The sequence below is a fragment of the Saccostrea cucullata genome, unplaced genomic scaffold (assembly GCF_032062105.1).
Source record: "Saccostrea cucullata isolate Sc308-1 unplaced genomic scaffold, CSIRO_AGI_Scuc_v1 ctg494, whole genome shotgun sequence".
In the NCBI taxonomy this organism is placed as follows: Eukaryota; Metazoa; Mollusca; class Bivalvia; order Ostreida; family Ostreidae; genus Saccostrea; species Saccostrea cuccullata.
In genome coordinates, this window is record NW_026936234.1 from 66,619 (window position 1) to 92,779 (window position 26,161).

Consider the following 26,161-nt stretch of genomic DNA (forward strand, 5'->3'; position numbering starts at 1 on the left):
ATGATTTTATTGATGGTATTATGAAGAGATAATATAATACCCTGTAAATAAACATATAAATAATATAAGTACAATTTTATATAATCAAAATGACAATTCTATAAACATACAGTATATTCATAAAATCACAATGTTCTATATGCAGCATTTTATAAAAATCTACATTTATACTTGTACAATTCATATATATTCCCTTGAAACATATATTGAAATGTTTTATATTCTTTATTACAATCATTAAGTGAATTCTAAGTCCACTTGTTAATTAGGAATATATAAAAATAACAAGTACATTTGTTTGAAATGTATGTACATACAGAATTACATTACTGTACAAGTTTAAACTGTAATAAAATAATATCATTCACTCTCATTTAATTATTAATTTGGAGGCTAAGTCTGGAATCAATAAGCTGAATAATGTCTTTTGTCTGTTGTCCAGAATTTGGAGGTAAAAGTCTTGACCAATAGGATTTTCATTAAGGAAATTAAATTCTACAAAATGTAAACTGTGTGATTGTTTATTTTATCTCATTTAGTATGTTTTATTTAAAATCAGTTGTGGCATATTCATAATGTATAATTAATAGATTATACATTTGAATATTATAATACAGTGTAATTAAAACAACATAAAACTAATCACTTTTACATATCCCCCCCCCCCCCCCCCCCCCCCCGTTAGCAAATGACGTTCTCGTCATTTAACACCCCTGTTACACATGTTCTATATGCAGATAATGATTTTGCAATTTTCTCAATGGGCTAGATATAAGTTTTTATGTACATACAGCTGTACAGCTGTACAAGGTGTTTAATTGTCCATGAAAAGCGAGAAATAGAATATGCCACAAAATGTAACCATGTGCAATGATCAGTCATGATTGGAATCGTTAACATCTGCATTCATGATACAAATGTTCATTGACAGGAACAATATATGACTATAAGTGAATCATCATTTCAAAATGCAGAACTGTTCGTAGATTCTTCACAAAATTTCAAAGATAATTTTATTTGTAGGTGTTTTTTCCTTTAGGTGTTTTTGGTATATTAGTTGTTCAATGTTAAAATTTTAAAACTCAGAGTTGTTAACAAATAATTAAGGACATAAATGTTTGATAAAAGTTTTTTGACAAAAAATGAGTTATTGGTGTGTGCATTATTCAATAAATATCACAAAAATTACAAAACATAAATTTGATTTTTTTCATCAAAAAATGTTTTAGAAGAGGTGTACAAATCCATATATAGACATGAACCGCGCAATAAAGTTCAAACTACATTGCATATGACCATAAAAACATTTTCAAGTTTTTTGTGTGGTGTGTTCACACTGACTTGTCAAATATACTAGTTCTAATAAAAATATTGTTTTTCATTGAAATATAGTTAAATACTAGTAGGCAAAAACTAGGTTACTAGTTAAGTTGACTCACTTATGGCCATATATGGTAATCATGAATAAATGCACTTCAGATGGATTGCAAAGAAAAGAATCCAGCTGGGTAAGTATACCAATGTTCATCACAGATGTCTAAATCCCCTAGATTTGTTAAAATCAGGAAACAAATAGGAGTCATTTCTTAGTTTATTAATTAATACAGATAATAAACATTTAACAATATAGTCAATAATTGGACACAAGCTTTCAACTTCATTCAAATTCTTGTTTCAAATCAGTGCTTAATTATTACATAATTCAATAATTTATGTGCATCAATACATGTATAAAAAAAATTAAATGCTAATATTTTTCACATACTTTAAGATCATCTCAGGCCATAAATTCTCAGTAAAATTCATTAATTACATTTTAAAATTATGCCAGCAGTATTTATAAGTTGAAATAAATTGTTGAACCCTGCATGTACTTTCTGTAAGACAAACACATAAAAACAAAATATTGAACAAAAATATCACAGACTTAGTAAAAGTTATTGCAACATTTACAAAACATAGAAATATGTCCTGACACCAATGGCCAGACAGAGACAAAATTCCTCAAATGCATTAAAAACAGGAAAATCTCGACATGACAGAAAACATCTGTCCTACAAGAAACCTAGAGTTAACAGCACCAGATGATGGACAGATTGAAAGATCAAAGAGGGACACAGGTAGGACAAAATAAAATACTTATATACACCTGTATTAATAATTTCCATGATTGTATCATTTCATGGTGTTTGCAGCACAAGTAAGGATGTTATAAAGGGCTGACAACAATTCAGCATAAATTATATTTAAGGTACACATATTTATCATAAATAGTTGTATTCATAATTATTTGCTCTTGTATTCATTTGCAGTATGCAATTCATGAATAACATACACAATTCACAGAATTATAAAGGTGAGCTGTTTCTCCTGTTGACCATTTCAACAAAAGTATTACATACATTATACATACACACATATAGAATAATAATTAATATACACTTTATACAAAGTCTGTACCAGAAACAGACTTGATTGCATCGTTCAGTTTATAGTTAAACATTTTCCTTATAAATGCTAGTATGAAATATTGAGCAGTGTCCCTCAGAGCAGCAAACCATTTTGGCTGTTTTAGTTGACTGTTAAATTAGGCTACATCAGAATCTTCAGCATTTTCTACAGTTGTTCCTAGGATGCTCTCAATGTCTTTGATTGCAAGCTGTAAAAGAATGACAAAAGATCATGGGTATTATCTTGTAAATTAAGAAGTTCTAATTCACTGATAAGTGGTACATATTTAAAAGTAAATACTGGATGGTACCACTCCTACCTTGAAATTAGTCTCTCCCTGCATGTTGGGTGCCGATATTTCTTGGTGGATGATGGACATATTTCTGGCAAATGTGGCAAGTGCTCCTTGTAAATTATCACCAAGTGTTCTGCAATGAGGTTAAATGTATTTAAAAATGTGAACTTAATGTACATATCCTTTAATTTAAATAATGATATAACAGCTAAAGAATACTCACAGCATTCCCAAATTCTCTCTGTTGAAACTATCTAAGAGGGTAAATACTGTGCCTTGTTTTTCCTAAAATGAGAATAAAATCATGTACATACATGTAAAACCTACTACAACTCCATTGATTTCTACAAAATTTTAATGGCTGTTAAAGTTGGAGCATACCTTGATATCATATCCAATGCCATGTGCTCGGCACATCTGGAAGAATACACTGTAGTGCACCACAGCCAGATTTGTGTGGAGAAGTCTCGTGCTCATCACGGCGTATCGACTCGTGTTGGGTGGCTGTTCATCTTCCTGACCTGCCAATCTACGACGTCGCTTCTTCTGTTCTTGTTTGGGTGGCGGTACATTGAAGGTATGAGTACTTAAGTCTAGTTTGCCATTACTGACGTAAGACATCAGCTGGAACATTGCTAAGCTATCACTATAGTGGAGACTGAGATCCAAGGCCCATAACTTCTGATCATTCTGTCAATTAGAAAAAAATGTATGTCAGTCACTAAAGACATTAATTTTACTGAAAACAGTTGCTGCTATGTTACCAACATTTAACTGAAATGCGAAAAGAATTAGAGAAATATAATGCCACTTACAGATTTGGGATCAATAAATGTGACAAAATCGACTGACAGATAACCAATGATGCCTCTTGACTTGCAGGCCTCTGCTACTTTTTTGCATGAAGCATTGAGGACATCTGGTTCCACTGAGGACTGGGGCATAGACACCCCCCAGCAGGAGAAGGGGGTCTCCGCATGAATCTGATCCCCCATACATATGACATTGGCCCGTCCCGTGGGTTCAATCAACAAGTCTACAGTCAGAGTAGTGATGCTGTCTGAGGGAGGGGTGGCCTCAATTACTCCTCCTGTAATAGTAGAGCAGTGATCATCGCATGACAGGAATCAAACTGAAAATTCTAAAAATACACTTTTCATTGAAGTGCTGGTAAATGTTTTAATACCTTGACTTAGGAATGCATCCAAGAACTTGGACCAATCTTCATAAAGTTCTGAATGTACAGGTCTAGCATGCTTAGCCAACACATCAGGGATTTCTGCATGGATCTTAATGTAAGCTGCTTCCTGTCACAAAAAAGGAAAAAAAAAATCAAATGTAAATAAAATTCAAAACTGCTTTAAATAATCCTATGCAGGCTTTGAAATGTATAAGAACATACCTGAGCCCACTTTTTACTCCACTTTTCTCCGTATCTCCGTGATTCCTTCAGAGCCCACTGGTAGCACTCTAAGTGTTCAGCGATATCACAGTATCCTATCCCTCTCCCATCATAACCATCATCCAGCTTAAACAGCCATCTCTTCACTGTCAAGTTCTCTGTCACTAACTGAGCTAGACACTCATGTAGCTATTCAGGAAAAAGAAAGGTATGGATAGTTGAAAATTATTAAAGCGGTATATTTTAGGTGAACAAGGATGCAATCATGAGAATTGTCACTCACTTGACCAATACTGTAAACATCAAATTCACTAGGTGGGACCTCCACATTAGCACTGGCAAATATCCTCTTACAGCCTGACTTTGTGGAGTAGAGATGTGCCACCTCAGGCTCGGGGGAGAGGATGGGGACATCCAGGTAGTCAGCAATGGCCAGGTCATCCTTGTGTGGTACCCCGGTCACTATGTAAGCATCACAGCCCTTGATCAAGTGTTGGATACGCTTCAGTGTCCGAGGGCTGTACTTCAGAATGGAGGACAAACACATTCTGTGGGCCTACAAAAAAATATGGTATTGAGTTTGCTTTTGTTAAAATCTGACAGAAAAATTAATACTTTATTAAGAAATTCAACTTTCCAAGCTATTATTTACATCATAGAAATAGTATCATGGTGAATTCTGTAATTATCCAAATCTGTCTACTGTAGATCACTTAATTTTCGCGACACCTTATTTTCGCGAGATAGTCATTGACACTTTATTAGCGAGACAAAATTTTCACGAATTGTGGTCATTGCTCTGTATAATCTTAAGGAATTCAATATACGCAAGAATGAAAATTTCGCGAGCATACCTCTCGCGTAATTACGCGAAAATAAAGTTCTCGCGAATAAAAAGTGATTTACAGTATCTAAACTTCAATTATTTTATCAAACATTATAAAAATGAGAAAGTTAAAACAACACCTTCATGATCCTCTTGTGGCTTTTGTTTGGCAACTGTTCCTTATACTTACAGGGAAGCTTTTGATGGCCTCTGGGACGATGATTTTGTATTTCTCGCCCATGTCACACTGATCCTCCACAACACCTGACTCCACTGCAGACTTCAGTCCCAGGAGCTTAGAGTAATACTGTAAGGTCTCCTCACTCAGGGGCACAGGGGACACAAAAATCACATCCACGTTCGGATCTAGAAAAATTGAAATATTTGTTTTCATGTTTGTCTTACAGATTGAAATATTTTTTTTGAAAAATAAAACATGATGTTGCTGATGTTTTTAATTAAAATATTGTTACAAAAAAATTCAAGTATTTTTTTAAGTAAAGCATGGGATAGACAAAGTTAGAATATAAAGAAATGTTATCTTAGTACATGATAATGTTTTCATTCTTAAAATTATTAGGGTCTATACCTCTGATATCACAAAGTCGAGCCATCTGGGTGTTTTGTCTGATTCCAAACTCGTTAATACTGTCTCTTATATCCTGAGAAAGGCCTAATGAAGGAATGTGTATAACAGTCCTACGGTGTTGTTTAATTCTATCCCAGGACATGGCAAGTTTCTGTAAAAAATGGTCATGGAATGCTGTTACACAAGTCAATTCAATTATAAACACATCAATTATCAGATTTATAAATTGTTTAAATCATTGTAAGCCATTGTAAAATACGGAACATGATATGTACCCTTGCTCTTCTTCTAAAGTTTTCTAGATGTTCCTCTCTTGACTCCTTAAGTTTGATCTTGACCTTTGACATCTTGACATGCATTATCCAGGATATTGCTATGACACCCGAGGCCCACTTCCTCTTCCTGTAATCCAGATACTCGGACCGATCTCGGAACATTCTCCAGGACGACTGGATCCTCGTAGCAGCGACATCCTTCCCTCGAGGACCCTTGAATCTGCGACCCTGTTAAATGAAGAAAAATATCTGGTACTGAGGACAACTCAGGTAGTTATACTTATGGAAGAAATGCATCTTCATACTGCTGAATCAGTCTCTAATGCATCTCCCATTATGACTCACACATTGAAGAGAGGACAAGTAAACATAGGGATTTCATCAACATAACTGTCATTTTTCAACTCATCAAAAAATTTTACATCCAAGATGATTAAAAAAGCTGTGTGTAATTGTGTATTGGGTCTAAACTCATGTTTAATCTGTATTGTTAAAGACATATTTATAGATATTTGAGTATGTATTTACAGTAATTTGAGTGTGTATTTTGATGTTTAATTTATAGTTACCGGTACTTACAGGTCTCCCTATCAAGGCTTCTACATCCTCCCTGTTGATGATGACACTTAACATATCATCTATACTGGGCGGCTTCTCCAACTCAAACTCCATAGCCAGGTCAGCTAACCTGAAAGGTTGTACAGCATTCATTGATTGTGTTAAGGATTCTCCATGAATTTTCTAGTCAAGCAATGAAGTTGTTTTTAACCAACAAACCTGTCTCCATTGACAAAGGCCACTGGAATGGTGTAGCTTATCAGCATCTTCTCTATATGTTTGATCATAGTAACAATGCTGCAAGTAGAAATGAACCATTTTAAGTTAATTAGTATGGTTTTGGATTGAAGTGAAATTTTTTTTTGTATCAAATAGAAAATTTTTGAGAATATTTAAATACATGAATATATCTGATAAATCTTGTACATATATTCATATGAATAAAGCTTTCAGATTTAAAATCTAGTAATATAGCAATAATAGTACACAAAACAAAGAGAGTGCCTACCTTCCCCATGTAAGGCAGTAGTGTTGCTTAAATGCAATGAATTCTGATGAGCTATCTCTGGTGCGTCCATTTTGGATAGCAAACCTGTGGGACAGCTGTTTAAAGTCCCCACTGGCCGGGGTAGTGGGTGGGGGCTGGAAAAGTCACAGCAAATTAAGGTAGAAAACAGTAGTGGAAATTATATATAATGGTTATAAACAAATGTTTATAAACATATATTACAAAATGTTACTACTTTAATCAAAATACGAAATTTATTTATTTAAAGACAAAATTTGTCATAAAAGATGGCATTCTGAAAATGAGGAAAAACAGGCAGGTGAATGACTTCTGAAAACCGTGCAGATAAAAAAAATATAGCATAGAATGATCCAAAGACTGCAGATAAAAATGGAAAATCATTCAGTCAACAACAGGCATGTTTCAGACCACGCAACATAATTTTTTCTTATGTCTTGAATCTTAAACTTTCACATGCAGATGTTAATTGATAACTTTTCTAAATCCAATCAGTGAATTGGCATAAAAATTATAATTATTCTCATATTAAGGGGGGACCTATGTCGTTCTACGTCAAGGCAGCGTTATGTGACGTCACAATAGCGACGTTTCTTTTTACCTGTTGACTTTTGCAACTGTGATATAGGCATAACATTGTTGAAAATCAATAACGTACACAATTTACAAAAAGAAAATTTATTCATCATTAATAACAGTTTTATTTGATTTATGGAGTTTGTTAATATTAGAATTCTCTTCCTTTGGTTGATAATTCATAGCAATTTCTGTTGTGAAAAAATACCTCGATAATATTCTAGTGCAAAAGAGACAGAATTCAGCAAAGAAAGCGGCTTAAATCAGGGAAATATGTTTAATTTTTAATAGTTTTTCTGAGAAAACTGAGAAAAATGTTTAGAAATGTACATGTACAGGTGTATATTTGCTTGTTGATTTATAGTACATGTAGGTTTTATAGTATAAATTCATTCCTAGGTTCTAATGGGTGTTGGTTGTTGACGGGGAAATGAAAGGGGGAACAGAATGAATGGAATGAAGAAGAAAATTTATCTATTTTAATTGTTTCTAATCAAAGCAAAATACTTGTTTTTTGAAAAATAGTTTTATATTCAGATGTTTGTCAGTGCTTACTTACCCTTTTTAAGTGCAGAAAGGTAAATATTTATGACACAAGAGTACAAAAATAAAAGAAAACGTCATATTTCTCGTTTATTTTATCATAAAGGTATACTTTTTTCTTTGATAAAAAAAAGAGATGAACCATTTCCTTCAAAAAATATGAATTACAACATTTTCACACAAAGACTTTTCAAGATATTACCTGTTATGCATGTCAGAATTGTAAAAAATACGACAAGAAAAATGGGGTGATACTTATATTGTGCTCCGTTATAATTTTTCATGCGAGATGAATTTCAGTGAATTTGCCTCCATTTTAAAGATACAAGTCATAAAAATTAAATAAGTGTTGAATTTGAATATGATTTGACATTTTTGGTTCTTTTTAGCACATATTTGGGGTAGAAAAATAATGTCTGAAAATAATCTATTTTTAGCATTTCACACTGTTTTTGCACGTGCTCCTGTGTAAAATTTAGCATATAAGGTATTGTTTTTAATACCTAAAAATTAAGAGCAAGTGGTCAGGAAACAAATGTCAAAGTTTTGAAAATTTCACACATATATGGTGAATAGGTCCCCCCTTAATATTATATGAATAATGGTCATTTATTAAATCATTAGAGAGAGAAAAAAACCATGCAATAATCAATATCAATAGCTGTTGTGAAATAAGGAATATGTAACCCAAGAAAAGATTCCCTAAATTCAGAGTAAATATTTTATCAGTCCCAACACAATCCTTTTCCAAATTGTGCTTCATATTTAACACAACCACCTGCCAATTCCACCTCTTTAAAAACAAAAGTCAAGGTATAAAAGCACAAACCAAGAGATGATAATATATTGAAATGTGTGCCATAATAAATGAACTGAATATAACCAGTGTGAAAGTTCAACAGATCTACTCAGAACCTGACAAAAAGTCTGCTTTCTACTGACCCACTGTCCCTTAATGGTTTGGAAAAATTGCCTAAAGTTGTTGGAACAAAGCACATTACAAATTAGAATTACAAATTTAGGTTAACTGCCCTCTTGATTTGATCCATTATTTTTTCACAAAAAGAAGTTACTAAGTATTACAATTGTTAAGCAGACTTTTTGCTTATTTGGAAACCATCAAAATTAACATGTCTACCTCCTTTTGGTCTGGCTGAAAATATCATCACAATTGACATTATTAATAATGTCACTCAGTTATCCTAAATATTTAGAGTGCTACCTGCTATATTTATTCTCTGAATACTTATGCATTACAATTATTATTTCAGTTTTATTTATAAGATAGACTGATGATTTCACTGAGTAAATGCATGAATATCTACAGTTGTCTGCATATACATAAAAATCTTCACCAAATTATCATGCACATTTGACATCTTCACTCAAAATAATTTGAGTAACTTCACTTTTTTACCTATAATTGTAACATCAAAGAAAAAGGTAAATGTATAAAGATACGGATAAGAAATAGTTAAGGAACAAGAGGCCCATGGGCCTTATAGGTCACCTGAGCATTATGCAACAACTTTCCAGTGATTAAATTTGATTCATGTTTTAATCCAGATGCTATGGCATTCACAATTTTGAAATAGGCACCATTGATCATCATAACAATACACTTAGCAGTTGCTTAGTTTGTTTACTTAATACCCATAGACAGGGTAGGGGAATTAAAAAATGCATTTCAAATAATCAGTAATATTCAGCATGATCAGTAATGCCCCAATCACACATGAACCCCTGGCCCTTAGGCCTAGATCCACACATTGCACAATTTTTGAAAAGGCACCCTTGCTTTTCAAAAACATTTTTTTTTTACCAAGAAGCAGATTTCAAACAATTCATCCATATTCAGTATATAAGTACAGTCCCCCCCTCCTTTATGGTACCCCTGACCCTGGGGCCATGAAATTCACAATTCTGGAAGATTAGGACCCTTGCTCATCATAACTACATAGGTAGTTCATCTGCTTAATACCAAGGAGCAGAGAAGAAAACTTTCAAAGATTTAGTGTATTTTCACTGTATAATCAATAGAGCCCCACCCTATCACTAGAATTTCTGACCCTGGGGCCATAAAATTCACAATTTTTATAGAGGCACTCTTGCTCATCATAACTATGCACTTAGTTAGTTTATTTAATACCCAGAAGCAGAGAAGAAGATTTTCAAAGAATTCATGTATTTTCACTATATAATCTATAGAGCCCCCCCCCCCCCCCTTACACCAGAACCCCTGACCCTGGGGCCATAAAATTCACAATTTTGGTAGAGGCACTCTTGCTCATCATAACTATGCACTTATTTAGTTTATTTAATACCCAGGAGCAGAGAAGAAGATTTTCAAAGAAATGTATTTTCACTATATAATCTATAAGCCCCCCCCCCCCTTACACCAGAATGACCCTGGGGCCATAAAATTCACAATTTTGGTAGAGGCACTCTTGCTCATCATAACTATGCACTTATTTAGTTTATTTAATACCCAGGAGCAGAGAAGAAGATTTTCAAAGAATTCATGTATTTTCACTATATAATCTATAGATCCCCCCCTTCCCCTTACACCAGAACCCCTGACCCTGGGGCCATAAAATTCACAATTTTGGTAGAGACACTCTTGCTCATCATAACTATGCACTTTTTTAGTTTATTTAATACCCAGGAGCAGAGAAGATTTTCAAAGAATTCATGTATTTTCACTATATAATCTATAGAGCCCCCCCCCCCTTACACCAGAACCCCTGACCCTGGGGCCATAAAATTCACAATTTTGGTAGAGGCACTCTTGCTCATCATAACTATGCACTTAGTTAGTTTATTTAATACCCAGAAGCAGAGAAGAAGATTTTCAAAGAATTCATGTATTTTCACTATATAATCTATAGAGCCCCACCCTAACACCAGAACCCCTGACCCTGGGGCCATAAAATTCACAATTTTGGTAGAGGCACTCTTGCTCATCATAACTATGCACTTACTTAGTTTATTTAATACCCAGGAGCAGAGAAGAAGATTTTCAAAGAATTCATGCATTTTCACTATATAATCTATAGAGCCCCCCCTTCCCCTTACACCAGAACCCCTGACCCTGGGGCCATAAAATTCACAATTTTGGTAGAGGCACTCTTGCTCATCATAACTATGCACTTAGTTAGTTTATTTAATACCCAGGAGCAGAGAAGAAGATTTTCAAAGAATTCATGTATTTTCACTATATAATCTATTAGCCCCACCCTAACACCAGAACCCCTGACCCTGGGGCCATAAAATTCACAATTTTGGTAGAGACACTCTTGCTCATCATAACTATGCACTTACTTAGTTTATTTAATACCCAGGAGCAGAGAAGAAGATTTTCAAAGAATTTATGTATTTTCACTATATAATCTATAGAGCCCCGCCCTTACACCAGAACCCCTGACCCTGGGGCCATAAAATTCACAATTTTGGTAGAAACGCTCTTGCTCATCATAACTATGCACTTATTTAGTTTATTTGATACCCAGGAGCAGAGAAGAAGATTTTCAAAGAATTCATGAAATTTCACTATATAATCTATAGAGCCCCACCCTAACACCAGAACCCCTGACCCTGGGGCCATAAAATTCACAATTTTGGTAGAGACACACTTTCTCATCATAACTATGTACTTAGTTTATTTAATACCCAGGAGCAGAGAAGAAGATTTTCAAAGAATTCATGAAATTTCACCATATACTTATTTAGCCCCACCCTAACACCAGAACCCCTGACCCCGGGGCCATGAATTTCACAATTTTGGTAGAGGACTCAATGCTGATTACAATCATGCAAACAGTTTGACTGCTTGATGTCCAGGAGTAAAGAAGAAGATTTTTAAAGATTGCACTAATTTTAATGGTTTTTGCCCCACCCCCCAGGCCCCAGGGGGGCAGGGCCCATGAAATTCACAATTTTTGTTCCCCTTCACCCAAAGATGCTATATGCCAAATTTGGTTGAAATTGGTTCAGTGGTTTCAGAGAAGAAGCTGAAAATGTTCAAATGTTAACGCACGACGCACGACGCACGACGAACGACGACGGACGAAAAGTGATAGCAATAGGTCACCTGAGTTTACTCAGGTGACCTAAAAATCTGATAAAATATATAGTGAATACATGCTTACAACAAACAATTAATCTATCTAGGGGGAGAGGAAACAGAAAATTAATATTATCATTTCTAAAGAAAAGGAATTACAAAGGTAACTCATTAAAGGTATGAGCTGTTTTAGTATATAAATAGGTTTGGTTGGCGGGGATATGTTCTCTCACCCCATAATATGCATCCTAGAAAAAAAATTCAGTCAATGTAAGATTTATCTCCCTTGAAAAATACCTCAGCTTTAGAATTAAATATCTCTCTTTTATTCAAAAAAATCAATGGTGTTCATGCATATGTGTTACTGCGGAGTGCTGAGTGCTATCAGAACTTACTGACAATACTTGATTCTTACTTGGGTGATTTTTTATTCAAATCCAAGTGAGCTGCATGTTTATAATCATCAAAATTGATGTACTTGATGGGTATGAAAATTATGATCATTACGAAAAGTTCTAGTAACATGAATGATTCTATCTCCTGAGCTGAATCTGTCAACATACCAGAGGCTGTATTGGCATCTCGTAAGTTTTCAGTGTTGCCGGTGTTTTAACCTGAGGCATTGAGGACGAGGTGACCCGAGTTTTAGCGGACGGTGTTCGGGTCTCTGTGATACTACTGGAGGCAGACTTAGGGTGAGGTGGTACTGCTGGCATTTTGCTGACATCGTTTTTCATGGTAGCTGGGTCAAGCTTGACTCCAGAGAGTAGTGACACTGCCTCTGTATGAATGGAATGTAAAATACCATGAAGTATGATCCTTGCCTTTGTTCACTAATGTGACTTTCTTGGATTTATAAACATTCATATAGCTATTACTTATAAGTAGTTATTACAGTTTTAATGTACTAGTAAGCAATAAAATTATTTTGTGGGATGAATATTCACTATATTCGGATTTCCATAGAGCACTTGAAAATGAGAGAAATGTTGAGTAATTCTGAGGTTGAAAGTTAATTAAATTTACATGTAGAAAAGTTTAATATTTCTATCTCATTAAAAATTCTGTGAATGGGAACCAAATGAAAAATAATTTGCTTTTTCTGAAGAAGGATGATATTAGGAAGGTATATTGTAAATGAGAAATTCTTTGAGTTTGTATCTCGTATTAAATAATAAATTTGGTTTCACATAACATTGAATTTTATGGATCTGAATAAATAAATTTAATTGAACAATTATAGTTATCAATCTTAACAAAATTTATTACCATCTACAAACATTAGAATATCTTTTTCATTGACATTTCTACTATGTACATGTATCTTTAATACGTAATTATACAAGTAAATTTCTAACAAAGAAACTAGCTGGATCTGTACAAATCATTAAAAAATCTGACATTTATTGTATATCAGTAGATTATCAGAAAGATAATCTACACCTGTCTGACTAATACAGAACAGTTATATAACTCCTGTATAAATCTCAGAGCTCGATCACACTTTAATTATTGATATGAGGTCAAAAATGAATAAGATTTAAATATCCTATTACACCTCTCAGTCTATTTAATGTTTTCCTTCCATTTCTGAAAACGTGTGATTAGTTCGGAAGGCTTTTAAATCCCTTGTATGATATAATGGATTCACAAGTCAATAATTGTAACTACCTTTACCTGTAAGAATAGGAAATTCCTTTGATTTTCTCTTTGTGTGTATTGAGGTATTAATGCAACAATTTTACATTTAATACTAGAAGGTGACCAGGCAGCAGAAAAGTATAACATGGCAGTATAAACCCCCCAAAAAAATTCCTAGATTATTAAAAAAAAAAGATACAAAGCTTGGAATAAGTCGAGAAAGCTAGCATCATTTTTTAAAACGGTCTGAAATCTTGACCTTGAGATTTTTGATTTTATATGTAAGAATTAATTTTATATCATGACCATTTGGTTCCCACTAAAATAGTTCATACTAACAGAATAAGCAAATATAGTAAAACATAAGTCATTTACTCAACATATATTTGTCGATATGAGCTGATTTCCCTACTGTACGTCTAAGAATTTATACAAAACACTGATCTAACCTGGTTGTGGGGGTTTGTGTTTGATCTGAGGCTCATGTAGGGGGGCGATCCTGTTTCTTACGGGGGAGGGGTCCAGTGTCAGTTGAGCTGCTGGGGGAATCAGACCCCTCTCTATCAAGCTCATTATCCCCTTTCTGGCATCTTCCTCTGAGATTGGAGGTGGTGCAAGCTACAAGTGTTCAAAATATTTAAGTATTAAGGTTCAATTGTATTTTCATCATTATAACTTTTGAATTTCTGTACAAATATTTCAATCTTGGAATTTGCATAGAGGTATATTAAATGTAATTATATCACATTTTTTCATTAAAAATACATGTATATGAAAATAAGTTTTCAATGAGTTAACAAAACAAAATTCTACTATTTTCAGTTCCTGTCCATAGCTATCAGATAAAGTATCAATAACGAAACTTTAATTATTAAATATTCATTAACTTTGTTGAAAATGAACTTACAAAAATCAATACATGCCTGAAGTATTAAGTAAATATACTACAGATTGTTTTTAAATATGCTTTATAGTGTCCTATTCGAAAATCTATAAAACTGAGATCTCTATAAATAAAGAACATCATTAGAGTACCTGGGCATCCACTCTGTTGGCTTTTGGGAGTACAGCCAGTGGTTCTATGGTAGTACCAATGATTGGTTTGCTGTAGGAAGGTCGGGAGTGTTGTTTGGTGTTAATCAGAGGAAGCTGGATCCCAAAGTTATCATTCAGGGCCTGTCTGTTCATGTTACTGTGGGGGTCAAGGACAGCCCTCAAGGTCAGCATGTGCTTGGCCTGTTGACCTGGTGTAGGCCCTGGCATCTGGACGCTCTGTCTTTTTGGAAGTAGAGCATTACTGCGGGAAGCTTGTGGCTGCCGCATCTTCTCTCTACAAAACCAATATACAGATCTAGTTTCCATCCAGAAAGATATGACAGTTATCCATTTTTAACGTATCTTTAGGAAAATGGTGTGCTACATTACCTTCCCAAGAAACGAGCAGATATCTTTCGGGGGTCTGCACTCTTCTGACTTCGCATGTCCCATGTGGTCTCAATAGCGACCACATTGTTGTCAAATCGGTTGGCTTCCTGGTTGGGTAAAGTCCTCACCTGGTTGTTGTACTGACTTATCACCTGTTCTGTTTTAGCCTTAAGAAAATAATCAAAAATTTTTAAAAATGGAGCATTTATAGAGTAAAGCATTATTAATGTAGCTTTAGGAATCTGAATACTGTTGTCAGTGTCATATTGTTCATCGACTAATTTTGTTTCTGTATATAAATGTTAGGTTATAATATAAGTTACTATTATGTTTTTGACATTATTGGACAAGTAAGACAACTTACTTGTAATCCCTCCTCTGTTTTCACCAGGGCCGACTCCAAGTCTGAGATACTGATTGTCCCCCCTTTGTTGTTTGCTATCTGTTCACGTAAAACCCGAATGTCATCTTGGACCTGGAATGTCAATTAAAATGAGGGTCAGATATGTTTTATCTGATTTTATTTTAGTTAAATTCCTTCATGTACAGTCAAATTAAAGTTAGTGCTAGTAGCCATGCATTGCTTAAGAGGTTAAAAAGTCAAAACTTAATTCTATATTAAATAAAAAAAAATTATGTGCAACTCTGCTGAAGTCTTTGTTTTTATCATTTATGTGTTTACCCTAATATGTAATTCAATTTATAATTTTTAAATATAGTGTGCACTGCCTGTAAGTCAAAATAAAGAAATGGTCTTCATTCCCATTTTTGAAATACAAATACTGTCATAAAAAGTAATCTAAATGTTTCCTGACTAAAAAAACATGCAGATCGACACAAACATTTATATAATCATTTTTTTTCTGAAAAAAGTTTATGAAGCAAGAAAAAAAAATCACAAAATTAATAGTGAAAATAAGATTTTAAAAGTGAGAGTTTTTAATGAGTATTTGAAAATTGATTTAAAAATTACATTTAAATATCTCAGAGACATTAAAATGTTTACCAGTACTGAATATCCTGCTATCATCCAGTTTTTACATATTTATAATACTAGGTTGAGTAACTGCCAAGTATACAAATTTTATCTCCAAAAATTTGACATTTAACTTGCCTATTCATAACTAAACCCCAGTCACCAATCCTAGAATTTCTTTTCATAATTTGCAAGAAATGCTGCCCTCTTAAAATTTAAAATTAAAGAATATTTTAACCCTAAATAATTAGTTTGCAATTGAAATAAACATGTTTCCTCATGATAGGTGACTAGATTTCAATCTAATCAAACTTTATTTTGTCTATAAAATTGAAGGTATTACCAGAAAGAAACAAGGAGATTTCTTACCCCTTGTAATATTACAGGCATTTTAACATGGTTACCACCATTAAAATCAACATCCTCTTTGAACACATTTATCTCCCTTTGAGAGAAGTCCTGGTATGTATCATTTAACTTTGGCAGAAGGGTGGGTCTCCCTGGATCCCCCCAGATATCACTCATCTCTCCTCAAACTACAGACTCCAGTGATACAAACACAGTCTTTCCAATCCTTCAAGTCATTCTGTGCTAAGCAAGCACAATTTGAATATTTAAAACACTTTTAAAAGGATGATTTACATATAACTCATCCATGATCAGCAAATATGAAGGAACTATAAAAATGAAGTTAACTTAATGGAAAATCTCTATAATATGAAATAAACGAAGGTTTTTCAGTGTTTTTCAAAGGCAGATACATTTTTGTAAATGCTAATCCAAGAGCTTCAAATCCACTCAGAAAAAAATTAAAGAACTCCAACTTATTATCCTTGGAAATATAGGCATTTGTGAAAAATTGATTTTTCCTTTCAATTAAGTTGGTGAAACACAAACAGATTTCTGATTAATTCATGGTAAAAATCAAACTGTCCCCAACTTGCAAGATGAGTACACAGGTAGATGGTAACTCTTTACGTCTCCAAGCAAACCCACTAACTTCTTATACCAGCAGAAATATTGATCAATGACATCCAAATTTGGCATGTTTTTGGTAAATGAAATATCTGATCAATAGTGGTTTTATCACAGGTCACAAAACTTTTTAAAATACCAACACAAACAAATAGAATTTAATAGGATATAAGGCGAGCACAAAATGCCTACCAGAATATGATTCTCTCCGCCTCATGTAGGTTATTTAAAAATATGGATCAAGAAATATAATGGCTCTCAGCTTATTATGAAAAGGAGACGCAAGCCCATTGTTGACTGAGTAGAAATCATTTGATGAGCATAACATTTCACTCCTGTCTGGCTACAAGAAATTTTCATCATGCAAATTGCCCATTAAAGTAAAATCAATCAAGATATGAACATCATAAAAATGGTCCATCTATAATAAAATCAATGCTTTGCTGCACATCTCAAAAGACTTGAAAATATTTATAGCTGAGCTAGCCTCAATAATTGAAACATAATGAATTATTCTCTCTCTGAAGTAAAATTGATTTAAATAGTTTTATTAAAGTGAAATTTATTATCATTGCAAAGGTATTTATAATAAACATGTACTTACAGTATTTCATATTTTTGATGCATTGATTTTAAAAGTTCAAAAAATATATACTGACAATATAGAAAGCTAAAATTATTGAATTTCACCTGTCATCAAGCAATGTTGACTGTATGTTGCTTAGTTCTGTCAAACTGGAGGGCATGGTTTCATCATACAGAGGGTAAAAGTGTTTTTTGACAAATAAAAAAATAATTTTCAGAAGTCAAGTAAAATTATTTTTTTCAAAATTTCTATCTTCAATTATGCCCCTAATTTCTTGTCCCACCCTAAGCCACCGGGGACAAGCTATGATTTGACCAACTCACTAGGATATTTATTATGACTTAGATTTTTTTTTTTTCATTGGTGGGATTTCATTCATCAAAACGGCATACACTGAATGCACTGCTTGACCCTTGGGAACAAGCTTTTTTCCCCATTTGCTGGGGAAGGTTCCCCGGCATATGCCAATCTCCCCAGTCTAAAAAGACCGATGAGGAATTCACCGGTCTTAGAAATATAGCGAGAAGATAAATCAATTGTTAAAATCAGATACACTTTTAACCATTTCAACATGTTCTTTAAAATGTTTTCATTTCTTAAGCTAATCTCAATTTATATACCAGTATTTAAAATCTGTTGTTATTTTCTAAATATAACTTTTTTTCATGAATCTCACTGATAAAACCAATTATACTAAAAATAGCACTATTCACTCTCAATTATGGAATCAAAATAGGTATATATTTACAACTATTTACACATAAACTAACAAAACTAATAAGCATTATAATTCAACTTCATCACATATTACTGCTACAGTAAAACAAGCTTTCAACAAAGTGCTAGGGACAGGAAATGTTGCTTTGTTATGAACATAATTCATTATAGCCATAAACTTTACAATATATATTATGTTTAAAACCCACAGGGAATGGAAATCAGTTTGCTATAAGGGTCAATTCAATATAATTTGTTATAGCCATATAAACTTCACAAAATATTATGTTTAAAACCCTGGGTAGGAAGGTAGGTGGAATATTTTTTAATCAAAAACACTTGCAAATATGAAATTAAAATATCTATGACTGGGAATATGACTTTGAAATGATTAAAAAAAATTGTTTTCTGGAGATTAAAAAAGTTATGAGTCAGAATTTACTTTCAAGCAAATCATAAAGAGTAACTTTGAATAAGTGTATCTTCAGATATCAGACAAGGGGGCTTGTCCACTAGCTGAGTCTGATATGTGAAGATGCATGAGTTGAAAGGTACACTTTATATGCTTTAATTGTATCATTGTTCTCAGATACTGGGTTACCCATGATCTATCAATTTCTTGTTAACACTATATTCTAATGCAACCGATCTAGCCATGATCTATCAAAATTCATAATACCATTTTATGTGACCAATGAAAAAAAGAGCATGTGATTTGAAAAGTATAGTATGCTGTATTTCTTGTAATTTCTACCTCGCCCACTGAATTCTGAAAGTTAATTGTAATTAAATGCTATCACATTTCTTCAACATAAAGTGAAAACCAAAATTATGATGAATAATTCCTTAGCTCAGCTAGGAAACAAAATACAGGTTGAGGATTCTTTGCATTTGGGAAGAATGATACTTCATTTAATGGGACTAAAAATTGAATTAACCTATCATGGGCTTCGAAATGGGACATATGTATCCAAGTTACCTTTTCTTTACATTAATTGTATGCTACCTTCAAGATCACAGATTTACATTTATACATGATATAGTACCATTTGTTTATATATATACATATATTTGTATGTAAATTATTATTTTTGTATGCATGGATATGTGTAACAATAAGTGTATGTTTGTGTATGTGGGTATGCATGCATATATTCAGATTAGAATGTTAAATATCTATTGAACTAACTCCAAGAGATTAGTTTGCATCAAGTCTATGATTATATGCTAAGTACTTATTAATTGAAATTACTATTTCTGATAATACTTAAACAATTTTTTTTTTTTGAAATTTTCCTTATATATTGTGTTTAATGGTTTGGCTGTGGTGGATATTGCCCTTTGTAGCTCAGTTGTTATATATCCTGACTAGCCATGATGCAAGATTTTTTTTTTTTTTAAATTACCTTATATCTATTATTTTATTTAATTGTGTTTTCCTGTTATCCCATGGTTTTCTATGCTTTTGAAAGTCCTCCAATGTGGTGATAAGCACTTGGGTCAATGTCAAACCTAATCACTAGTCATGTTACATTATACACCTAATATAGAATTGTAATCAATGTTATCATATTGTAATAATTTGTTCATGCCCCCCATGGGCCCTTGATTGGTGAATAAACATATATATATATATTTTAGACAAATGAAGATTGAGTTGAGTGGGTTAAATATTTTTTCCTCTTACAGATTGAGACAAAGATGATTTTTTTACAGAGAGACTGTTATTATTATAATATTTCACATTTGATTGACTCTCCATCATAAATCATATACTGATTCAAGGATTTGGGATTGTCATTCCTTCAATTTTTAAAATTTTTCTCAAATTTTCCTTATATATTGTGTAATGGATTGAGAAGTGGATATTAGCCAACATTGTCCAAGGGAATGTTGAAAGATTGCATATATAGCACTTGTACAGACTTGGTGCCGTTGACCATCCCTGGACTTGCAGGTGAAAGTCCTGCCAGGGGTAAATAAGAACTTGGGTTGTGTCTTTGCGGGTGAAGACCATTTAAGGAGATGGAATGTAATGGTTTAATTAACAAAAGATTATAAATCTGGGAAGAGGGCACAATGACAAAGATGCTGCAAAGAACTTGACCTTCCTTTATTAGAAACCAGACGCCAACAACAACGTCTGATCTTTTCCTCTTACAATTGTTATGATTTTTTTTATTAAACCCAATCAATACATAAGATTCAATTTTAAGCAGAAAAGAAACAAACCCAAATGTAAACATTGCAACATATATATATAGCAGCTATGAAATACAGAGCAGTAGAAATACCAGATGCAAAGACAGATCAATTCAATAACTCGTTCTTTGTGTGTGTTAGAAGACATACACACACCCTCACAGTCACACACACATACACACACTCACAGTGACACAAAGAGATACATATCCCATGTTTTTTTTACGATCAAGTAATGAAGTTAGCACTGCATGAAAATTGTTCTATAACAAAAATAGATTATAGATGTGTTAATATTAATGTCTTGTGGTCCTTGAATTGAGTGCATTACCTTTAGCAGGATTTGTCCGACCTCCTCTGGTCTTGCCTCGAATTCCGTCATATTGTCTGCTAAATGATATTACAAGGGGGCTTGTATTTGATACCTAAAACAGTAAAATTAACCCCCTTTTATGGTAAACATGCATGAAAACCCGCCATGTTTGTTTCTCCAGCAACACATACAACAACGAAATCGATGACGTATAACACATTTCCGGTTGAATTATGTCCACCAACTCGGCACTGTTTACGTCGTGTTGTAAGCATTATGATCCAGATTTGTTAATCAAAGGTAGAAATAATGTGTATAAATTTTACGAAGGCTTACTATTTTTTATATACATTTTAAAGAAACTGAATAGTAACTGACAGTTTTATAAGATATCAGTTATCCGAATTTCCTCTCAAAGTTATGCTGGTTATGTCAGTATATGACATGTCGAAAGTGATGATGACGTTCCGACTGTGGGACAGACTACAGCAATTTAAAGACTTTTATTTCGCCTGTCAGAAACGTAAATAACATTGTAATTCATGTCTTAAGTATGGGCTAATCAGTAGCATAACATGCAGAGTGATATCAGTTGACTACATTTGCTTCGGACCACATTTGCTTTTATTATTTATAAGGCAATAATGATTATTTTGTTACATATAAACAAAAAATTAATAAATATTGATGACTTTAACTGTTCTAGAGCCTAGATACCGAATAAAAATGCCATTTGCTTTTACAATTTGAGTCAGTAATAATTATTTTGAAAAATCAAGAAGCGTATAGTAGCTGTAGAATTGTAACTCTCTGAAAAATAATTTATTGACAGACTGGAGAGCACACACAAATTGCACTGTGCATGCTTTTTAATATTTCTCCGTGTTATTCAAACTAACTCAGAATATAACTTACTGTTTGTTCCCAATGTATTCTTTTAATATTTTTCCACAACAAAATTATTAAATACTCTCATGGTGCTGAAATTGAAACCATTTAAAATTTTGCATATTTACACTAGATGGCATTTTGGGTGGCAAGATCATTATTCAAACATGCTCTGTGCAGATATCAAATATCAGAGTAGTTGTTAGGGGTGACAGGTCAAACCATCGAAGGAATATTTCGAAATTGAGAAATTGTGCAGTTGAGGTTAGAATTTGGAGAAATCAATCCAAAACTAAGCTCAACTTTTTGTTTGCAATTCAATAGTATACTTTTTTTTGAAATTGAGATTTTTTTACAGCTTGAGGTCTGCACCTAGAATTTGTAAAATTAATGACTCAAAACAGAGCATATTGATAATATGTTGTGTTTATTTTTCACTATATTCAATATTCAAATGAAAATTTTTAAGAACCCTCTCTACACTGCACACTAGTTCTGATGTATTTTTTTGCAGTTAGAGCTCTCTGGTCTAAATTCTTAAAATTAGAAATTCACAGTTTATTACACAATTTGTTATCAGTTCAGGTATTCTTAACATTTTAAAAGGCCAAGATAAATTAATTGAACATGTTATTTACATGTATTTTCTCTATGGAAGTTGCAGTGTAATACTGTGTTGGTAAATGCCAAACTCATATGTTGAAAATCATATAAATAAGCTAAATATAACACCTTTATAGAATATATTTTTTTCAATATCCAAAAAAAATGTGGTGTTTTCTTATAGCTTGAATTATTCAAATGTTTACTATTGCTTATTAAATCATAAATATTTTTATCATGATAAATAAAAATGAAATTTTCAGATTAAATTTGAACATTTTGAAATAATAGGTTGTCAAATTTCCTTTACTTTTTTGGTTTTCTTGGAAATGGCAAAATGCTAATCTTAATCCTTTTTTATGGATTAATCTTATTATTATAATAATTAGTATGTAAAATATTTTAAAAAATAAATGAAATACAAATTCAATATATAAAAAATTTGAATGTTATAATATAATGAATTTAAAATGTTTCTGGTTTTAACCATATGAAGACATTTTATAAAATATTTTTTCTAGAGATTTTGGATGTTGAAAGTTTGCCAACAAGTAATAAGGAAATAGAAGATATCGTTAGTTATAACTGGAAGATTGACACAAAGTACTATACTGCTGATATAAAGTTATGTACAACAAAGAAGCGGACAGTTGGAACTGCTGAGTTTGCTGAAAGTGTCCAGGCGGCAGTCATATATTTTAATGCAAGCCAGGTACATGTCACAGTAGCACACATCAATAATTGTTTAATGCCTATTGTAATAATGTATTACATTGTATTAAAATTCTGGAATCATTTTCAAAGTAAAGTAGTACATCTAGACTGAATTCCAAATCATAACATTTATAACGTTTATATGCAATTTTCCTTAAATTTCCAGGCAGAAAGTTTTGATTTAGCAAAAGCATGGTTGCCATACTTAGAAGAAATATCACCAGCAATACAGTTACTTGTATGCAGAAACATTCCCCAGAGTCAAGGTATAGAGTGGACTTTTCTTATTGGTTTGGTTATATATACGTGATATTTAATGTACATATATGTATGTATATATATATATATATGTGATAAAATGTACAACACTATCAAATCAATTTTCAATTTGATACTGTGCATGTAGACATAGTAGATATGTAAGAACTGTTTATAATTAATATAAAATGAAATAATGTATTCTGGAAGTTTTTATCAAGAAATGATTTTTATGATGGATTTTGGTATTTTAAAATTTACATTTTTTGTTTAAATTTCTAGCTACTCATCGACACAATGTACAGAAATGGTGTTTAGACAATGACTTTGAATTAGTGGAGCTAGAACCAGAAGTGAGACAAGATGAAGATGGTAAGTGACTTATATCAGTAAATGCCAAAATAATAGAGACATTTTTGATGGCAAAGAAACAGTAAGCCTCAAGGTTAATCTATTCTGAATATATTTCCTTGCAGATGATTTTCAGGAGACCACAGGAATCAAAAGAATTATCCAGGCTCTTCATGCCCATATGTGGCCAGACATGGTTCTTAAGGGTAAACCAATTTATAACAAATAACAGTTACCAACCAATTGTTATTATGTTGCTATGTTCTATTAGTACACTCTTATTCTGCTGAAAGCTATAATACCGTTCACGTAATGCTGGTGAATCAATCATTAAAAAAACCTTCATGACTGTAATTTTGTGACTTGCCTCAAAAATTAATTTTCAATTTAAATTGAAAGATGTTTGATCCAGTTCAAAATGTAAATTTACCATAAGTTTAAGAACATGTTATTTCAGAGAACCATCACACAGTTAGTCCGTATATGAGGAAACTAATGGAGGAGGAATCTTTATCAAAGAAAGAGCAAGAGTCAGAGGATCCTTCCAAGGGGGATAACTCTTCATTAAAAACAGATAGGATGAAAGATGGTTCTCTGGAATCTGATAAATGTGAAAAAGAGACAAATGGGCAGCTGGAAGAAAAAGCACACCTGACAGCAGGAAAATCAGCAACTGTAGATCCAGATAAGGAAAAGGCAGCTACACATTCTACAAAAGAGGAAAATAAACTCTTAGGCAATGCTTGTTTGTTGAAAAACAAATCATTTTTATGTATATAAACTAAATATATATACAAAGCTTGTTTACATTTTTAGTTATTCATGATTAAAAATATTATGTAGTAACATTATGCATCTAACTAAAAATCACACATTAATTCTAAAACATGGCAATGTACGATAGAATCATGTTAGTAATTAGTTAAAAACTGTGAAGTACATACTATGTGAATATACAAATTTGTTTTAAATGTTTTTGAAAAGGGGACCTACTCCCTGACGATGACGTTGCCTTGATGCAGGCTCTGTGTTCTGAGGAGGAGGAAGCAGAATCATTTGAACAACTTTTCTCCAAGTTTAGGCTCATGAAAGGTAGGTTGTCTAGTTATGTTTATAAGATATCAACAAAGAGGAAGAATATTCAACATTACTGATGTACTGTATTATTTGTGTCATCTTTTATTTGCGATTTGTCAGTTTGATATCAATCCACGATGATTAATTTTTCTGACTGAGAAAGCATTCTTTCACCAATATGAAGGAAAATAAATGGTTCATGGCAATAAATATTTGCAAATTAAAATAGGTCGCGGGATTCGCGAATACATGTTTTTCTGGCACATAAATAAAAGTTGGTTTACAGTAATGTCATTGAGTGATAAAAAGCTATAATTTACATTTAATTGAACTCAAATTATTAACATGGAAGTTAATTCTTCTTCAGAAAAAGCTGAGTCCCTACCACAGGAAAAGAAGAAAAAATATGCTGAAAAGGTAAGTTTGTAATTCATACTGTTAAATACTTATAGAATGAATTTAAAGGACATCTGAGCATTTATATTTACACACATAAATATTTTAGGAATATATTTTAAAGAAAGCAAACTTATTCTATTGTAATCTGGGTTTGGACACTTTATGCTTAATGAACCATGAAGCAGCTTATGAAAATAAGAGTAATCTGTTCCAACCCTTGAGTTAATTTTTATGCAAAAAGTTGCAGATTGCAACCAAAGTAGAATTATATGTGAATATCTTTTATTTCCTTATGTGTTAATAGGGAAATATTATTACATGAATTTCTTTGAAAAATACCATTAATTGTATGAATATCTGTTCATAAATTGCCAGGTTCTATAAATAACAACATAATCATGTGTTTCTGTTTGTCAAATGCTTCTTTTTGAGTACAAAAGAGACATGTTTCTGATGCAGTCTTTTTATTGGTAGGTTACCCTGGCATTCTGGAAAGGCATTGGTGGAGACGAGGATGAGATTGGTATCCTTTCTGACCTTAGTGACTCTGAAATGCCATAATGTCATACAAAAGACGTAGAAAGTGGCATAAACTTGTCCTGTACATACCAAGAGAATGCCGGCCAACGGGCTGAGTCCACTCTTCATTGGCATAGCAATACAGAAAAAGAAGACTGTGATAGACATGGTCTATTCCTGGATTCGCCATAAACTGAAACATTATTCAGTGATAAATGTATCAACCACACAGTTTAACTTAACTATTCAGATTTGAGATTTAAACAAACTGATTCTGGAATATGAAATGCTGAGATTTCTGTTTTGTCAATATAAATGTATATATATATTGTTACGTTGACAAAGATTGGTGCCTTGCTACTGTATATCAATGATTTAATAAAAGAGATATAATAAAACCCCATGAACTTTAA

At 32.7% G+C, this 26,161-nt stretch overlaps 2 protein-coding genes across 7 annotated transcripts; one reads left to right on the top strand and one right to left on the bottom strand.

Moving 5' to 3' along the window:
- Nucleotides 1-1,609: 1,609 nt before the first annotated feature.
- LOC134245041 (IQ domain-containing protein H-like) lies at nucleotides 1,610-21,135 on the bottom strand. Of its 6 annotated transcripts, none has more exons than XM_062727288.1 (22): nucleotides 16,516-16,854; nucleotides 15,535-15,645; nucleotides 15,171-15,337; nucleotides 14,781-15,075; nucleotides 14,195-14,363; nucleotides 12,668-12,885; nucleotides 12,338-12,352; nucleotides 9,180-9,194; nucleotides 6,905-7,038; nucleotides 6,616-6,693; nucleotides 6,418-6,526; nucleotides 5,839-6,066; nucleotides 5,564-5,714; nucleotides 5,165-5,340; nucleotides 4,432-4,704; nucleotides 4,149-4,337; nucleotides 3,933-4,053; nucleotides 3,562-3,836; nucleotides 3,128-3,436; nucleotides 2,970-3,031; nucleotides 2,771-2,879; nucleotides 1,610-2,659 (listed from the first exon to the last, which is right to left on the bottom strand). In XM_062727288.1, the coding sequence occupies exons 1-22, from the start codon at nucleotides 16,669-16,671 to the stop codon at nucleotides 2,588-2,590; spliced, it is 3,432 nt and encodes a 1,143-aa protein (XP_062583272.1). In that variant the 5' UTR covers nucleotides 16,672-16,854; the 3' UTR covers nucleotides 1,610-2,587. The 6 variants fall into 6 exon arrangements, with proteins under 6 accessions (XP_062583272.1, XP_062583274.1, XP_062583273.1 ...); XM_062727292.1 differs by lacking the exon at nucleotides 16,516-16,854 and adding an exon at nucleotides 20,958-21,135 and having other exon boundaries at nucleotides 1,612-2,659; XM_062727290.1 differs by lacking the exon at nucleotides 12,338-12,352 and having other exon boundaries at nucleotides 16,516-16,853.
- On the top strand, nucleotides 21,120-26,161 carry LOC134245043 (alpha- and gamma-adaptin-binding protein p34-like). The gene is made up of 9 exons (XM_062727294.1): nucleotides 21,120-21,239; nucleotides 22,952-23,142; nucleotides 23,311-23,410; nucleotides 23,685-23,774; nucleotides 23,879-23,959; nucleotides 24,211-24,489; nucleotides 24,738-24,845; nucleotides 25,198-25,247; nucleotides 25,704-26,161. Exons 1-9 carry the CDS (start codon nucleotides 21,173-21,175, stop codon nucleotides 25,788-25,790), a joined length of 1,053 nt encoding a protein of 350 aa, XP_062583278.1. The 5' UTR covers nucleotides 21,120-21,172; the 3' UTR covers nucleotides 25,791-26,161.

Bases quoted from the DNA above. Each gene is read 5' to 3' on its own strand.
- LOC134245041 (XM_062727288.1), bottom strand. From the start codon at position 16,671: ATGAGTGATATCTGGGGGGATCCAGGGAGACCCACCCTTCTGCCAAAG. The intron at 15,338-15,534 runs GTAAGTTGTCTT...TATTTTCTTAAG, and splicing joins AAACAGAGGAGGGATTACAA to GCTAAAACAGAACAGGTGAT. The intron at 6,067-6,417 runs GTAAGTACCGGT...TTCATTTAACAG, and splicing joins AAGCCTTGATAGGGAGACCT to GGTCGCAGATTCAAGGGTCC.
- LOC134245043 (XM_062727294.1), top strand. From the start codon at position 21,173: ATGTCCACCAACTCGGCACTGTTTACGTCGTGTTGTAAGCATTATGAT. The intron at 21,240-22,951 runs GTAGAAATAATG...TATTTTTTCTAG, and splicing joins TCCAGATTTGTTAATCAAAG to AGATTTTGGATGTTGAAAGT. The intron at 25,248-25,703 runs GTAAGTTTGTAA...TTTTATTGGTAG, and splicing joins AGAAAAAATATGCTGAAAAG to GTTACCCTGGCATTCTGGAA.